We start from the raw sequence: 17,650 nt of genomic DNA, 5'->3' as shown, positions 1-17,650 counted from the left end.
TATATATATACATATTTATAATGCATCCGCCCCTTACCCCACTAGGGGACACGCGACTTCACTCACTATTGCAATTTTATCTTGCCCCATCCAAAATAAAATGGCAGCAATAAGTCAGTCAATACAAATTGTGATATTGCTTTCATCAAACAAGGCAGTAGTTTTATCAAAAGCAAACCTGTAAAGCCATATACAAACTATTTGTAGCTACATAGTTTTCTGCACGACATCCAATATAATATTCATTCTATTGCATGAAGCAGACTTATTAAATACAGTAAATCTATACATATTATGATCTCTGTCATAGGTATAATATTTTCAGAACACTAAACTAATAGATGAAATAAAATTAAAATCCCTCCCCATAGAAAATGCAAAAGTCAAATAATTTCATCATATTTATTATTTAAAATCCACATTTACATAAAAATATTATAGAATTGATAAACATTGCATTTATTTAATAATTGTATTTATAAACTTGATAATACAATATTTTACATAAAATAAAAGAAAAAAATAAATTGTGGCAAGAAAATATGAATAATTATCTAATTCAATAAAATTGTAAAAGCAATCCATTATAAAAAAATGATAAAACAAAAATGCAGTAGGTATGTAAATTATTTCTGTTGTTAAAATTTTTTGACTAGACTATTTTATAACAGCATAATATTATAAAAATAATTGATGATAAATAAGAAATAAATAAATTGAACTGACAAATAAATAAGGGTGAATAAAATATTTTTTAAGATGTTGTGCTTTAAAATGAGGCAATTGATCGAATACAACTAAAGATATACTTAAGTACCTAAAGATCAAAAACAGAAACTCAAACAATTTTATTGACCATATTATGATCATGTTAACAACATGTGTTTAAAAGACTACATATTCTGAAGATTTCAATTATTTGCTTATTGACTTTTACTACCTACTTACTACCTATTAAAAATGGTTTACAAGTAGTCGTTATTTGACATCTTTAGATACATCTATTGCACCTGAGTCCTCATTTGTCTTATGAGCTGCTGCTTTGTGCAATTCATACAGTTGCACAAGCTGATCATCAGTCATATGATCTAACATTTCTGGTTGTAGATACTTTCCGACAACCTTGGTTTTTGCTTGATTTAATGGTTTTGTCTGTTTAGCTACATTTATTGCATAATCCTGTAAAACAAATCACATAAGAATTCCAAGATAAACTTCAATTAATTTAATAATATAGAATAAATGTATTACCGTCCACTCGCTCAGAAAAATTCTCGCCTCCTGAGGATTACAATTTTTATGCCTTTTAAATTCTTCTCTCGCGTAATTATCACCTAGAACCCGTAGCTCTGGTGGCAATGCGCGGTGTACCCGAAATATTAGCTTATATAATTTTCTCACGCGGGATACATGCTCTAAATTAAACATTTTATATAATCACGCGTTATTCTAAACCAGTCATTTATTCTACATTTATCCTACTTAGAGAAATTTCTCACTATCTCTATTTTGATTAAATAGTGTTTGAGAAATGATTACTTAATTTATGTATAACATTATCTTATCTTTATCTCATAACATTTTCTAAAATCTTCTTTTGCATACAAAAAGACAACAACCACACAACAACCAAGACGTGATCTTGGAAGGCAGTACTGACAACTGACAAGTGACACTGACAAGAGTAACAAGTGGCATTTATTTAGAGCTATTACGCACTGTCGACCAGTCGCTGGCGACTCAGTCGCCGGCGACTGTGACTTACTATAGTTTAAATATGGGCTTGCGCACTGAGTCGTCAGTCGTCCCGGCGACTCGGCGACTCGCCGCGTTGTGGCGACGCACAGGCGACTGGCGGTCGCCGGCGACCAATAGAAGCACGGCTTCAAATGGGAGCGTTCACACTGCAAGCAACTGTCGTAGCGACTCTTGTAGGGACGGGATTCAGCACGAATGTACTTAGAATACTGTCGCTCGGCTTGTTTCCTGCCCCTAGTTTCTCTGTTTTGGTCGCCGAGAGACTGAGTCGCCGGCGACTGGTCGACAGTGCGTAATAGCTCTTATGTAGCGTCCTTGGTAGAGAGAGATAATGAATATAGCGTCCGAGTCATGTCCGAGTGTAGCGTAGGTACTTACGTATAGGTAAACCAGAATCTGATGGCAATTAGGGAAATCAAAATTTTGAGTGTGCAACCCTAGGGTAAATGGATCTTGATACTGCGTATTTTTTATTTTGTCCTCAATATCATTAGTTATATTACACAAGTGGATAATACTGTTTTTAATAATGAGATATCCACGTAATATTATGTAGGTACTTATTACATGTATAATATACATATTACTTTTCTAAAGGTAATACATAATATTATTATGTATTACACACATTATTATTCGAATATAATATATCATTATGGCATGTGAAAATATGGATGTAATGATAATGCAGATCAAAACTTATTTACTATATTTAACGATGGTTTATAATTTTTTATAAAATAAAACAATAATAAAATAAAATCATGTTTATTTTCGTAAGATTTAACACATTATAAAATTGACTTGTACACCTTGGACTTGACAAATAGCCGAATTGGAAACTCCTGTTATAAGTTTTCATAAAATTATATTTTAATCAACAAACAATATTATATACCTATTAATAACATTTTTAATTTAAAGTATCAAAACGGGTAAGTCCAACTTAGCAATAAAATCTTTCACGCGCTTTAAAATTGAAAATTGTGATGAGTTTGACCCTTTTTCATCGAATATTTTTCTATACACATTGTAAACAACACCTCTTGCTTGTGATCGCAGCGGTTTTATCGACATTTAGAAGATTTTGAAGACAAAATCCTAAAAATTTATCATCAAAACAATTAATTTGACAACCAATTTGATAGTTGTCAAATTAAGTTGCCACATGAAAATCTTTAATTTTTAAAATATATATATGCCATCAGATTCTGGTAGACCTATAGTATTTGTATTCTCTTTGGTAGCGTAGAGCAATGTAGAGCGAGAATGGGCGTATTCAGAAAGAAAGCTTGAAACTTATAAGCGCTTATCGGCGCTTATAAGCGCTGGTAACCCGCGCAGGAAAATATATGAACATGCGCTTATAAGCGCTGATCGGCGCCGACAAGTTCCAACAAGTTTCAACAAACTTGTCGGCGCCGATCAGCGCTTATAAGCGCATGTTCCGTAGGCATGTTCATATAATATTTTCCTGCGCGGGTTACCAGCGCTTATAAGGCCGGCCACATACATCAGTTTTCCTGATACGTTTTCCTGATCCGTTTTCCGAATCAGGGCCTCCGAACGCAGTAAATTCATACAAAAGCAATGAATGTCACACACATTCGATAACTTTCCGTACGGTTTTTCTCCGTCCGTTCTTTCCGAATGCAAGCCCATGCATCAGGAATTCCTGACGGAAAAAAAACGAAACGGATGCAAAGCTTACATACATTTTGTATGGCCCGCCACACACATTCGAAATTCCGAACGGAACATCAGTCAGCGCAGCGCGATCGAGCTGAGCGGACCCGTACCGAAGTTATTGTTGGGACACCCACGAATACGTAATATTTAATTATTATTCACGATGAGTGACATTGAACAGTTAATAATTGGTGTAGAGGGGTACCCATGCCTGTGGGACCTTAATAACGAAGATTATCATAACAGGGATATGAAAGATCTTGCTTGGCAACAAAATGCTCTAGGCGATAAAATGAACATGATAAAACTTTTTACAAAATAAACATAATTATTTATTTCATAACTATTGTTATTACATATATAGTCAATTGAAATGTTACATTTTTTAGGCCTAATCTTGCGTTTTTTAGAGGACGTAATTTTATTTTTTTGATATGTAGGGGGGGTCAGTGTGAAGCTAAAACCAAGTTTGTGGGGTGATTTGTGGGGTGCCATCTTGAAAATAGCGGTTGAAATGGTTTTTACGATATATCTCTTACACTATTTATCCGATCATTTTTTTTAACATTATTTGTTGTAAATTAAATTCTCTACAACTTTGGTCCAGTAAGTTTTTGTTGTAGAACTATAAATAAAAAAGTTATAAGCGAAAATGTTCATTAATTAGAGTAATTTATATTTTTCAATAAAACTTTTTTTTTATCATTTTACGAAGAAATGATATCAGATCATTTTTGTATATTGTATTTCGAGGAACAACTTTTATATACGAAATTCATGCTTCTTCCAAACGTGTGCACTCCACTGAAGCTACTCCAAGACTAATCTCGATTCTCGATATTCCGAACGGAAAAAAAAGGATATGTGTGGTAGTCGTACGGAATTTTTCGTGATACGGTTTCCGAATCAGGAAAACTGATGTATGTGGCCGGCCTTAGCGCCGATAAGCGCTTATAAGTTTCAAGCTTTCTTTCTGAATACGCCCAATGGTAGCAAATCGAAATCATAGATGCTATAGACATAATCTCGCATTTGACCGAAAAAGAGCTAGCGCGCACGAGCAACTTTGTCTCAGCAACTATTTTGTCTCCGCAACTTATTTGTCTCTCCACCCATGGGCTAGTATGAAAGTGCGCGCAACTCCCCACACAAATGATGGGAGAGACAAAACATTTCATACAAATAAGAGCGAGCGCGCACGAGCAACTTAGTTGGCCGGCAACTATTTTGTCTCTGTCGCTGTCTCCTCACAAAGTTTTGCACGATGCGCTCACGAAAGAGACAGCAACGCAACTTTTTCTTTAAAATTTTCTGCATTTATCAACATGGCTTTCGAAGAAACGTTGTGGTCTGTGCTCTTGTCTCGAATAGTTCCCATTCCCGTGGGATTTCCGGGATAAAACCTATCCTATGTGTTAATCCAAGTTACCCTCTATATGTGTGCTAAATTTCATTGTAATCAGTTCAGTAGTTTATGCGTGAAAACTGAAAAACCTTTTTATAATATTAGTATAGATATGTAATCGTAATTGAAAAAAATTAAGTAAATGTGCAGTTCCAACAAAACGAAATAACATATTTTTTATGGCGTCGTTACTAGATTACGTTGCTGAATTTTGTTGAACTGTCAATGTTGCCTATTAAAATGGCTCTACTATAGACAGAAAAACTACTAATAATAAAAATAACTTCATTAAAAACAATATTATTAATTTATTAAATAGGTTTGAAGTCGGTGCCAAGCACTAAGCACTTAGTAAAGCCCGTGCACCGACATCAAACCTTTGTAGTAATAACACATCATTTAATACCTTTGAGGAGACCAGTTCCAACTTCTATCTGAATCTAGAATAATTTGTTAAATTCCCCAATCTTCAAAATTGGTTCAACTGTTCTTGAGATTATTCCGAACAGAAAAATATGTACCTACACACACAACTTTCTTTTGAAGAAATCTTTCACTTGAGACATGTTATTTTGAAATCATAAACAGGTACATAATATGGAATAAAAATAAAACCAATTTGTCTTTAGATAATATATATACATTTTTTTAAAGATTTTTTAAAGAGTTCACAAAGGTGTATTCCTCATTCGAGGCTTCTATAATATAACCTTAGGTAACCTTAGGTACCTTAATTTTATGCTAAACATACAAAATGCAATACAATAATTATTATTGCACAGTGTTTAAATCTTCCAAAATTTTTATAATAACCAATAGGATACCATTAGGGTTGATCTGTACTTGTCAGTGTTAATCTTTACAGTTTTGTTAATTGTTACTAAAAATCTATTATCAATATGTAACTGAAACAACTGCCCTTTTTGGCTTTGCAAGAGCTTGATGTCCACTAATAGTCCATTGAAATGTTACATTTTTAGGCCTAAACTTGCGTTTTTAAGAGGACGCAATTTTATTTTTTTGATGTGTAGCTTCACACTGAACTCCCCTACACATCAAAAAAATAAAATTGCGCCCTCTAAAAAACGCAACCCCAAATGTAACTATTCAATAGACTATAATATGTGACTTACCATTACCACAAATAGGGATTAACATTGCATATAACAAATTATGTCATTTGTTAGAATACCTAACAAACCAGGTAATTCAATGGATTAGGAATGTGATTAATCTAAACATCTTATTTAGTATTCTTAATCAAATTTGATATTCACGTAAATATAACAAAGTAATAATAGAAAAAATGCTTGACACAGAAAATTTTAACTTTTAAGGCAAGGTGACATTCATTTGTCATTTATCCCTTGCAATGAAAAATAAAAAAAAAACAAAACTATGCTAAATAACCGAATAACCAGAAAATAAATTACTTACTATTTCACACTATCTCGTGTCTTGTAATGCAATGAACAATTTTTTTACCATTTTAACACACTAACAAATGTTTAAATGCATATTTTACTAAAGACACGGACGGGCTTCCCCAACTAACCTAGTTATCTGAACTAAACATTGTACATGTATTAAATAATTGTTATTGTCTGTGAATGAGGTCTGTTAAACTTAAATTTTTTCCTGGATAAAGGGATGAGCAAGGCAATGATTAACAGATGCCCTCTTTGTCGGGTCCATCATGAGCATCCTCTCGAGGAGATCCTTCAGTTGGGTCACCTTCTTAGCTTCTGCAGCGGGCAACCGATGCAATGGTGGTGCCAATTCAGAGAGCAAATCTCGTGTTGGCTTTATACTTGACATTATTACCACTTTCTCCTGCAATGCAAGCAATTGGTTCATTTATCTACGAAAAGTGAATAAAGCAGCACATCCATACTAATATTATAAATGCGAAAGTAATTCTGTCTGTCTGTCTGTTACTCAATCACGCCTAAACTACTGAACCAATTTGCATGAAATTTGGTATGGAGATATTTTGATACCCGAGAAAGGACATAGGCTACCTTTTATTGCGAAATATGTACCACGGGCGAAGCCGGGGCGGACCTCTAGTATCATATAAAACATATCTTTATATCAACTTACCCTTTCAGTAATTTTATCCAACTCATGATACATGAAATTAAAGTTGGCATCAAAGTGCTGTTCTTTGAAGTGACCCTTCTTAATTATTCTATTGGGTATCTTGCCTTTCAGGTCCATAAAGTATTTCAACATCTCATTATTTGATTTACCGCTAAACATAATCTTTCCTGTAGACAGCTCATAAATTGTACAAGCCGTTGACCACATGTCTATACCATGGTCATAGGGAACTCCTAATATAATTTCGGGCGCTCTGTAGAATCTTGATACCAAGTAGGGTGTAATGTCATTATCCGATACTTGCGAAGCAGCACCAAAGTCACACAACTTCAACAAAAGTTTACTTTCGTTGACCAAAATATTGTCAGGTTTTATGTCTGGGAACAATATGAAAAAGGATGTTACAAAATCACGTTGTGGCAAGCTCGAAAAAATGATATTTTTGTTTAGTAAATGTCCCTTGTGAAAAATTATAAAAAAATTTAAACTTCTTAAATATGTACCTGCATGTAAAATTCGTGTTTTCTTCAATAATTTTAACGCTAATAGCATTTGTTGAGTATAGCTTCTGACAGCTTTTATGTGTATTCCACTATTCTTTCCGTACTTCTTAAGAACCTCTCTTAAATTCATTGACAGTGGTTCCATCACCATACATAAATGGCGTTTATGGAAGAAGTGACGGAAAAGACGAAGGCAGTGGAATTTGTCATCTGGATCCGCGTCATTTAACTTCTTAAGAATTTCCAATTCTCTGAGACCTGTTTTATGCCTGTAAGAAAAAATACACTTATAGAGTTGTACAATTTAATATTAAGAGTATTTTTAAAGATTTAAACATTTTTTAAAGGTCGTAATGGTAAATAAATCGTAAACAATTAAAACTTACATTATTTCATTGTTTCTGATTATTTTTACAGCCACGTCAGTGTTACCGCGTGCTTGATCTCTGGCCCGAACCACATTCGAGAACACTCCTTGGCCGGTGTAACCATAAACTGAATACCTATTGTCTAGAATTTCGCCGATTCGAACTCTGAAAATTTGTTTTAAGATATTGTAATAAAGGGATACAAGATTAGATAGATATAATAAACTTTTGAGCCTTAAGAATAACCTTTAAGAATTATCTTACCTATAGTAACCCTCTGCATCATCCCAATTGTCTGTCAGGGAAGGATTCTCTTGAGCCAATTTACCCCTAGGTTTTCCAGCAGTTGGTGTCTAAAAGGAAAATTAGAAAAATGTTACACATAATAGCATATAATAATATCTTGTATTTATTGACCCAGTCATTTAGTAAAATTTTATATAGGTTCAAAAAGACTATGACTAAAAAACAAGGCCCTCAGGCCTAATAATTTAAATTTTTATACCATTTTAGTGTATATTGGGGGAAATTATGTAATATAATTATAAAAAATAAAATTAGGATACACCATAAAACTCACGTCAACATTATCAAAGTTATCTTGGTCTGCAAACATATCCCACTCGCTCTTTTTTGATGATTTCTCTAATTTAAATGAATCATTATCCACCCCTTGATCTTTTGTTTCTTTATTGACATCAGTCGAGTTATTAATGTTAGAGTCCTCCTTATGAATTGGTGCAGAGTAACCTTCTTTAATTTGTTTACTATCAGATGTTGATGTCTTCTTTGTATTTGTCTCAATTTTTTCTTCTTTTTTCCCATCATTGTTATTGTTTGTACCCAAACGCTAAAAACACGTTAAATTTAGTTATAAGCACACATTCAAAGCTTATTTAAAATTAAGATATCACAACATAAATAAATGTAGGGTACCTGTAATAGAAGTTCTCGTTGCTTTCTTCTCTTTTCAATTATTTGTTCTTCAGTTTCTTCTTCCTCATCTGTATTAATAGATATATCAAGCTCTTCGTCACTTGAACTTGGGACGATGTGGGAAACAGCCGTAGGTGAGCCCTACAAAGAATATATATCAATACAATATTATTAATATGCAATAATGGAGAACAGTTCTTAGTTCTATAATTTTGTTGCTTTGCCATGTCTCAGTTTCACTAATAAGATATCACTAATAATGTCTTTGAAATAGTGACCAGGGTTTAACCTCTAAATCCATGATTTCTCGTTGAAGTAACGCAGATGCATTTACTGCCGAACCGAGTGGATGATTTTTAACCCGAGTCGTTTAGTATGGGAATTAACAACACATTTAACTTACTCGTTTCTCTCTGCCATTTGATCCTCTATCACGTGAATGTCCTCTATGGCGATCACGACTTCTATCTCGAGATCGTCTGTCCCGGTCCATGTACCGGCGATCACGGCGCACGGACAGCGAGCGATCCTGGGATCGACGGCTGCGGCCGATTTCCCTGTCTCTTCGCCGTCGTTCTGATGACCTTTCTCGTATTCTATCGCGTTCCCTTTCTCGTTCACGCTCTTTTCGCCTCTCCCTATCCCTTTCTCGTTCTTTCTCTCGTTCTCTTTCTCTGTCTCTCTCACGTTCACGTTCTTCTATTTTACGTCTTTCTCTATCCTTGCGTTCACGATTTGCTCTATCTTCTAGCCTTCTTTCCAAATCCTTCCGGTGTTCGCTATTTTGATCGCGATGCAATCTATGTTTATGCTTTTCTCGTTCTTCTCTGCATGATTTATGTTTGCTGCTCCGTCGCTTTTCTGTTTCGTACTCTTTATGACTTCGTTTATGACGTGTAGACCCGACCTCGTCATCATTAATATGTATATAGTCGATTTTTTTCCTCTTCTTTTTCGCTTCTTCGTCACTTGTATCTGAAGAATATGCTACTAATCGCGCTTGTAGAAGTTCTTTTTGTTGCATTAACTCTTCTAAATTAAGATCATCTTCTATCATCGTGAGCTCTGGACTAGCACAATCTTCTTGGTAGTTTTCAGTCTCTGAAGTGGAAGAAATTATTTCTATACTACTGCTATATTTTTTATACAACTGTAGTGTACTTCTGCTGCTAATTCCCGAATTTACAGTATGGACACTAGTATTACCATTATTAGGGTTTGGAGAGCTTAATTTTATAATCTCAATTGGAGGCTCTTTTGCGTGTGATTTACATTGCCGAGATTTTCTTATCAGGTCTTCAACATCAGATAGAGAAGTTTCACTCTCAGATTTCACTCGCTTATCCTTCTTCGACTTTTTTGACTTTTTATGTCTCTTCTCAACGTCGTTAACTTCTTTCTTGTGCTTCTTATGTTTTTTACTCTTTTTCTTCTTTTTGGCGCACTCTTCATTTGTGCTTCCGTTCTTGGAATTTTCAACTTCACTCTTTGTTCTGAAACAAATAAGATAATATTGTATGTACTTACGGAAGAATAAGACGCGAGCTTTTCTCCAGGTGTTCCATTCACAAAATATTTTACTATTCTGGAACCATTCAAATATGTTAATTCTTAACATTACAATTTTATCGACTTACACATTATTTAGGTTATTTGCCTGTGGTTTTTAGTGATTCCTGCGTTTAGCTTAATACATATATTAATATAGAGTTTACTCATTTTCTTGTCTTAGGACATGCTTTGCTATCATACCATCATTTTAACAATTAATTGACAATGTCAGTACCAAGTACAACCACAGAACAATAAAAACAAATAGAAGTGCGATAATGTCATAATTAGTATGAAAACCAGTGTCGCCAAACCCACACATTTAAACCGATAGTTATACAGTACACTACAAGTAAACTATGCCTTTGATTGGACAGCTTAATTTGAGTAAAAACTGACTTAGGTTATAAATTCAGCATTTCAATATGTACCCTAACGCACCATGTTACGGTTTATTTTAGTATAACATCTCTAGGTATATTAGCTGTTTTGTTTCTCATTGCACAGAAATTCCAAATTCGAAAAACATTCAGCTACTCCACAACAGAGGGCGTTAGTTTTCGATAGATATAACTTTGAACCTCAACACATAGAGATAAGGTTGAAATTTGTGTCACTCAACATTAATGACATTAACTTGATATTTATCTGATGCTATGCCCTGAGGGATGTCAGCCTTGTTATCGATATCGAGATATCGATAATTCACAAATAAATATTTTTTGTGTATTTTTTTTCTTTCTATTATACGAGTATAGTATAATGTGTCACATTTTGGAGTATGTTTATTACTACTAAGTACGTCTTTTTATATTATTATTATTAAATAAAAAACGGAATAGAATAGTATTAATCTATATTTACAAAATACAAACAGAAAATATGCATTATTTTAAATCTTGGAACTGCCGTAGGTTTGCTGTATCGATGGCCTTTGTTAGACTGCTTAGTGCTGTTCGGCATTCAGTTAACTCGTCACGTTGCATTTATCCATTTCTCTTTTAAATTAGCCTCTTTGGGAAATCTGTAAATAAATTGGACTAATGAAAGCTAAGGAAAAATAAAATAAAATTTAATATTTATAATGTTTGTCTTTTCTAAAGTATCGATACTGTCGATATGCGCCACAAGCATCACTAAAGCGACATTCGTTTGTTTATTGCAATAATATTCCAGAAATTCTTGTTTGCTGTTCAATCTATAATAGTACTAATTTCTTACGGATTAAGGTTCATTTTGACTAGATATTTGTATACAATTTTGACAAATTACAAGCGAAGATATAACATAAAATATTATATGTAAAATAAATAAAAATAAGACTTACCGATGGTATGAAATGCCTCCATTGCTGATATTATTTCGTCTGCTATCATTTTTGCACTCTTATACCGAACAACACGCCCTAATTAATGAATAAATACGGAAAAAAGGTTTGACAGCTGACAACCGACTCGAATATTTTTCTGCGCACAACTGAGAGCAAGTTAGGTGATCTTACCTTACAAGTGACACGTGGGCCACGCCCACATCACACTTCTATCTACTTTACTGTTCTGTGAGTACAACCATTAGAAATATATTAAAAAGAGGTTACATTGTAACAAGTATATTCTCGAGTAATATCTAGGTTAGAAGAAAGTTATCAGCTAATGTAGTGGGATGCATTTGTAGCTCAGAACACAAAAATCATGAAACTTTAGCATTAGGGTGCTTTTTCACATATGCTACGTTACTGTAGAAGCGTTTGATATCCAAATTTCAACCTTCTGCTAATTATGGTAACTACGTTCAGCGCGGAGCCTCCTGTCAATACACCGCATAGCTCGAGCTGCGCATCTTACTCGAACCACTACATAGCATAGCATCAGTGGAAACAGTCACATAGTTTTACATCATAGCTATTACATTTTCACAGCATAACTTCATAGAATATTACTGGTGAAAAAGCACCCTGAGCATAATAATATGTATATAGAACATACAACTTGCAAAGATATTTAAAATTCAGGTTAAAAATGTTTAAATATTAAACAGCCATAACACAACTTAGAGATTGAAGCTTTTGTGACAATTTCACATCTATTACCAGCAGTTTCTTTTTCATTTCCACTAATCTTAGGAATCTAAAGAACTAAACAACAACTTTGCAACCATGATATTTCTTCATATAAAAGTTATCAAAGGCTACATTTGAAGAAATACAGACTCACTCTTTTATTTCAGAATGAATGTTTTTCGGGATGAAACTGAAATCACCTTGATCATATTGGTATCATAGATAGATATTTTGAAAAACAACATATCATCATAATACTAGTAAGTAAATAAAAACTGATATGTTCGGTTAATAATATACTATTTGGTGTTTTTACATCATCACTATCCCTATGTCCCTTTGTACGCTTAAATCTTTGAAACTACGCCACGGATTTTGATGCGGTTTTTTTTAATAGATAGAGTGATTCAAGAGGAAGATTTATATGTATAATAACATCCATTAAATGGTGGCAAAGTACTGTTAGTTTTGAGGTTTCTAATGTGATGTCGTAAATAATAACATTTTTTCCGCTTACATTGCAAACGCAGGCTGAACCCTACGAGTTTTATCAAAATAATGTACTAAGTACCTATTGTACACATTGTAAAGGTCTACAGAAAATTCCGTGATGGTATATGTCTATCTCTTATGGATAACCCACAATAACATTTTTTGTCATTTACTTTTTACGACAAATAATGGCAAATTTTCGAAGCGATTTTAACCAATACAGCATTAATCCTTAACCAATTAAATACCTTGAATACATTGTTCATTTAATATTATAGATCTATATGGCCCTTTACACCTTATGATTTAAGTGAATATTTTCGAAAATATTACAGATTTAAAAATTGCGGGACATAGCGTTTGCGGCGGTACCGGCCCGCCGCCATTGCACCCGTGCGAAGCCGCGGCGGGTCGCTAGTAGGTACCTACTCAATATTTTGATATAGGCACTACATTCTTTCTCCATTAAAGAGACCAAAGTATGCTTCTATCTCATGACCAAGACATAAACTCTCTCTCGCCGCCAGTTACACTATGCCATGTATTATTATATTTCATGTCGCTCATATCTATACTAATACTAGCAGTCCGCCCCGGCTTCGCCCGTGGTACATATTTACGTTTTCTCTACGTAAGAACCATCCTCGTACTTCAAGGAATATAATAAAAAAAGAATTAATGAAATCGGTTCAGCCGTTCTCAAGTTATGCGCTTACCAACACATTTTGGGATTCATTTTTATATTATAGACTAGCCGCTCCACGCGGTTTCACCCCCGTGGCTCCTCTCCTGTTGGTCGTAGCGTGATGGTATATAGCCTATAGCCTTCCTCGATAAATGAGCTATCTAACACCGAAAGAATTTTTCAAATCGGACCGGTAGTTCCCGAGATTAGCGCGTTCAAACAAACAAACAAACAAACAAACAAACTCTTCAGCTTTATAATATTAGTATAGATTATAAAGCTGAAGAGTTTGTTTGTTTGAACGCGCTAATCGCAGGAAGTGTTAGATAGCCCATTTATATAGGAAAGCCAGAGGCTATATATCATCACCAACAGGAGTGGAGCACTGGGTAAAACCACAGGGCACAGCTAGTTAGTAGTAAATAATGATAATTAAAAACTTACTCTTTGCCCATAGTTCTTGGCGAAGCAAATTATACCTGTAAGAAATAAACAATGTTTAAAAACATTTGAGTCTTGAGTTGTTATTGAAATTTTATCTGTCTGATTAGCAAAAAAAAAATAAAAACAATAATCCACCTGTTACATCCTGGCCTTAACAGCAAACTGCTGACTACGCCGTTCGCATGGGAACAGAATGTGAGCGTGGTTTTGCTGTGTTGTGTGTGCTTTTAAGACTTTTTTAGAATAATTATTAAAATGTATAAAATTCACCCAAAAGCAAAATTTAAAAAACATGTTTATTGTGTTTATGATTCAGTATGTTACAAATAGTGTGTTACTAATAAAATGTGTACCATTTTGTATAACTGACCTTCATTCCATGCTAACCAACTATTTATTTATAGTCAGGGTGGGTAACTGTCAACAGGGGTGATTGTAAACAACTAACAAGATTTTTTTCTATTAACTATATCAGTTAGATAAATTTCCAAACATTTGACAAACCGGAATCAGTACTATGAAATAAAATATTATTTAAATTATAAAATATTATTTAAAATATTATAAGTACATTTTTTTAGAATAGGTTATAAAAGTATAAGCGGAGTTGTATACAATCAACCCTGTTCACAATTACCCTAATTGATTTGGTATTGCTATTTGCTTTAGATATTGTTATAGGCATTACATTTTAGTTTACCTATCTCCTTATTCTATGTCTTTTATCTATACCATGATAGAATGTAAGTGCCCGTTTCTAATATTAGAATTAATTACATATTAAAACTTTTTACTGAATGCAATTTTATGTTTATTCTGACCAATCTGGAACATGGCTGGTCTTATTTTAACTGAACTTTTACTGACAGATAGCTTATGTAACAAGGAGTAATTAAGGCTATTTATATACTGATATTCCCACAGGAACATTAAGTTGAAAAACGCAGGACATAGTTCTATGCTTTTACGTTGACCACTGTACCAAGAACGCATCTACAGTGAAAACTTATTACTCTTCACAGATGGGTCCAAAACATGTATAATAATCACAGGCAACATTCGGTGGTTGCAGAGTGCAAGACAAAGCACTTGGTTTCTCCTTGGTCCCACCATAAAGTATTTGGGAGCTCTCTCAAATTGTTAAACTTCATAGATAGGATGGGAGTATTTAAAATCTTAACTTATATTATTTCCTTCCTTATATTCACACAAATGACCCTTGACATTGATAACTGGATGCAAATCCGTATAGTCACATATCCAGTCATTATAGTAAGTTCACCTCGGAATTCGAGATACCCAGCTGTAAGTCTGTAAATACTTGTATATTGACACCCTTAAAGTTCTCAAAACCTACATAATATGGTAGGGTGTAAGCAACTATTAATTTTAATTAGGTTAAAATTCAAATATAATTCCTATATTTTCATTAATAACTAGCGTTCCGCCCCGGCTTCGCCCGTGGTACATATTTACATTTTCTCTACATAAGAACCATCCTCGTACTTCAAGGAATATAATTAAAAAATAATTGTCGAAATCGGTTCAGCCGTTCTCAAGTTATGCGCTTACCAACACATTTTGGGATTCATTTTTATATTATAGATTAATTTTAATTACATGGGCAGGTTAGTTTTGTTAAATAAATTAATACTGAATAAAAAGGGGATAAGTTAGGAAAATAATGCTAAAATATAATATAATAGTTAATAAAAATCGACAAATATTTATAATCATTGATTTATCAATGGTTCAACTATATATGGCGCATACAAAAAATTTTTTTAAACAAAATTTGTTTGTTTTAATATCTTCTTATATATAAAAATGAATCGCAAAATGTGTTGGTAAGCGCATAACTCGAGAACGGCTGAACCGATTTCGATAATTCTTTTTTTATTATATTCCTTGAAGTACGAGGATGGTTCTTATGTAGAGAAAACGTAAACATGTACCACGGGCGAAGCCGGGGCGGACCGCTAGTTGATAATAAAAACAAATAGCAAAAATCCCATAGGAAATGAGATATTTCAAAAGAAAGCGCATAAATCGATTTTTGTGACCTTCGACCTTGAAATTTAATACTTAGTTGCTTACACTAGGGTGTAAGTAATGGTAGATTTTGAGACAACGTTTAGGGTGTCATTAAACAAGTATTTACAGACTTACAGCTGGGTATCTCGAATTCCGAGATTCTTACCTAATTTAACCTTAAATGACTGGACCAATAATACATTATTATAAAATATAATTTATAAACACAATAAACATGATTCCTTATTAGTATAACCTACAATTTAAATTTCAAACACTAATACTTCTTTGTAAATTCTGTCACTATGTACAGTATGTAATTTATGGGAAAGGAAGACTGAATTGTTTCAGATAAGCTAAGTTTCTTTTAATAAATACCCTCATAAACAAATTAAGTAATATTTTTATTAATGACACCAAATAATTTGATAGCCGCTTTAGATATGAGTTTAGAACTTATACGAAATTATTTTGTAAGGCTAACGAAACAAATAAAACAAATTTGTTATATGTTTCATGAATATCCAATTCTAAATGAGGTAGGAAAAAAAGGACGCAGGTAATCGGAAATTTAATATACCTATGCAGATTTAGGTGGGTTCCTGAGTCGCGAAATCAACGTCATGCGGTTTTCAATATATTTATCTAAACATCTTCTTATAAAGATTATAGTTTCTACATTGTTATTTATCAAAAAGAATACATACTTGATCTGTACTGCTAACTGCTTCCACCCTGGGATTGAATACAAATTTTTAAAGAATATAGTGATCAAACTAAATAAAGTAGATAAATATATTACAATTTATGAAGTATGTAGATTTCAAGTCACAACTTAAGTAGGTACCAAACAATTCAATTATTGGTACACCTCACTTCTCTTCTAGCTGTATGTAGGTAATGTGTAGGTAATAGTAATTCTAAGTAGGTATTTGACCACAGTATGTACCAATCTGCCAATAAATAATTTACTAACCACAGACGAAACATGCCACCATAGATAATGATTGTCACAGACTCACAAAGAATATAATTTTAATATCTGTGAATAGTCCCCGTTTTCCAATTACAGCACTAGAGCGCATTAAGCGGCATAATGCTTAACGTTGAATGTTCCAACTACAGCAATGCTGCGCACAATCGAGCACTAGAAAAAGTAATGCGCGTGAATTGATGCGTGCAATCGATTTATCGTTAGTAATTATTAATTGTTGGAAAAAAATTTAAAGCTTTCGTTTCATTGTATTTTTTTCGAAATAATCAAAGTTAATTCAAATTGTGTTACAAAAATAAATATAAGTATGGATGAAGGTACAAACATTGAAAAAAATGTTAATGAAATAATCAAAATCCAAATTACTTAAAATAACCGTAAATATTTTTCAACCAATTATTATGTATACCACTTTATTTACACATTTAAGAGGTTATTGCTAACTCTATGAATATTTTTTTTTCAACACTGAACTTAGCGCAACCTGCTGGTGCGTTCCACGTTCCAATTAAGCATCAGCATAATTCGGCATTGTGCGGCACTGGGTCGCATTATGCTCTGTAATTGGAAAACGGGGAGTAGGACTGTTATCCAATTACAGAGCATAATGCGACTCAGCGCTGATCGGC

The 17,650-nt window shown here is 33.5% G+C and overlaps 2 protein-coding genes across 3 annotated transcripts; both read right to left on the bottom strand.

The window, feature by feature from the left end:
- Positions 1 to 399: 399 nt before the first annotated feature.
- Sdhaf3 (Succinate dehydrogenase assembly factor 3) lies at positions 400 to 1,654 on the bottom strand. The gene is made up of 2 exons (XM_090109337.1): positions 1,252 to 1,654; positions 400 to 1,179 (listed from the first exon to the last, which is right to left on the bottom strand). The coding sequence occupies exons 1-2, from the start codon at positions 1,426 to 1,428 to the stop codon at positions 979 to 981; spliced, it is 378 nt and encodes a 125-aa protein (XP_089965463.1). The 5' UTR covers positions 1,429 to 1,654; the 3' UTR covers positions 400 to 978.
- Positions 1,655 to 5,470: 3,816 nt separating this feature from the next.
- Prp4k (Pre-mRNA processing factor 4 kinase) lies at positions 5,471 to 16,971 on the bottom strand. 2 transcript variants are annotated; one of them, XM_090102660.1, is made up of 10 exons: positions 16,735 to 16,971; positions 13,994 to 14,028; positions 9,166 to 10,255; positions 8,763 to 8,903; positions 8,407 to 8,676; positions 8,091 to 8,179; positions 7,845 to 7,991; positions 7,459 to 7,727; positions 6,956 to 7,332; positions 5,471 to 6,685 (listed from the first exon to the last, which is right to left on the bottom strand). In XM_090102660.1, the coding sequence occupies exons 2-10, from the start codon at positions 14,002 to 14,004 to the stop codon at positions 6,479 to 6,481; spliced, it is 2,601 nt and encodes an 866-aa protein (XP_089958786.1). In that variant the 5' UTR covers positions 14,005 to 14,028; positions 16,735 to 16,971; the 3' UTR covers positions 5,471 to 6,478. The 2 variants fall into 2 exon arrangements, with proteins under 2 accessions (XP_089958786.1, XP_089958793.1); XM_090102667.1 differs by lacking the exon at positions 16,735 to 16,971 and adding an exon at positions 14,129 to 14,147.
- Positions 16,972 to 17,650: the final 679 nt, after the last annotated feature.

The sequence above is a fragment of the Colias eurytheme genome, chromosome 1 (assembly GCF_061535395.1).
Source record: "Colias eurytheme isolate Ceu_HAF_F1 chromosome 1, ilColEury1 Martin Lab GWU primary, whole genome shotgun sequence".
In the NCBI taxonomy this organism is placed as follows: Eukaryota; Metazoa; Arthropoda; class Insecta; order Lepidoptera; family Pieridae; genus Colias; species Colias eurytheme.
This window is presented reverse-complemented; position numbering and strand designations above follow the sequence as displayed.

Excerpts from the sequence above, each read along its gene's own strand:
- Sdhaf3 (XM_090109337.1), bottom strand. The coding sequence starts at position 1,428 with ATGTTTAATTTAGAGCATGTATCCCGCGTGAGAAAATTATATAAGCTA. Across the intron at positions 1,180-1,251 it reads TTTTTCTGAGCGAGTGGACG|GATTATGCAATAAATGTAGC; the intron begins GTAATACATTTA and ends TTTGTTTTACAG.
- Prp4k (XM_090102660.1), bottom strand. Across the intron at positions 8,677-8,762 it reads AACGAGAACTTCTATTACAG|CGTTTGGGTACAAACAATAA; the intron begins GTACCCTACATT and ends ACGTGTTTTTAG. Across the intron at positions 7,992-8,090 it reads GATGCAGAGGGTTACTATAG|AGTTCGAATCGGCGAAATTC; the intron begins GTAAGATAATTC and ends ACAAATTTTCAG.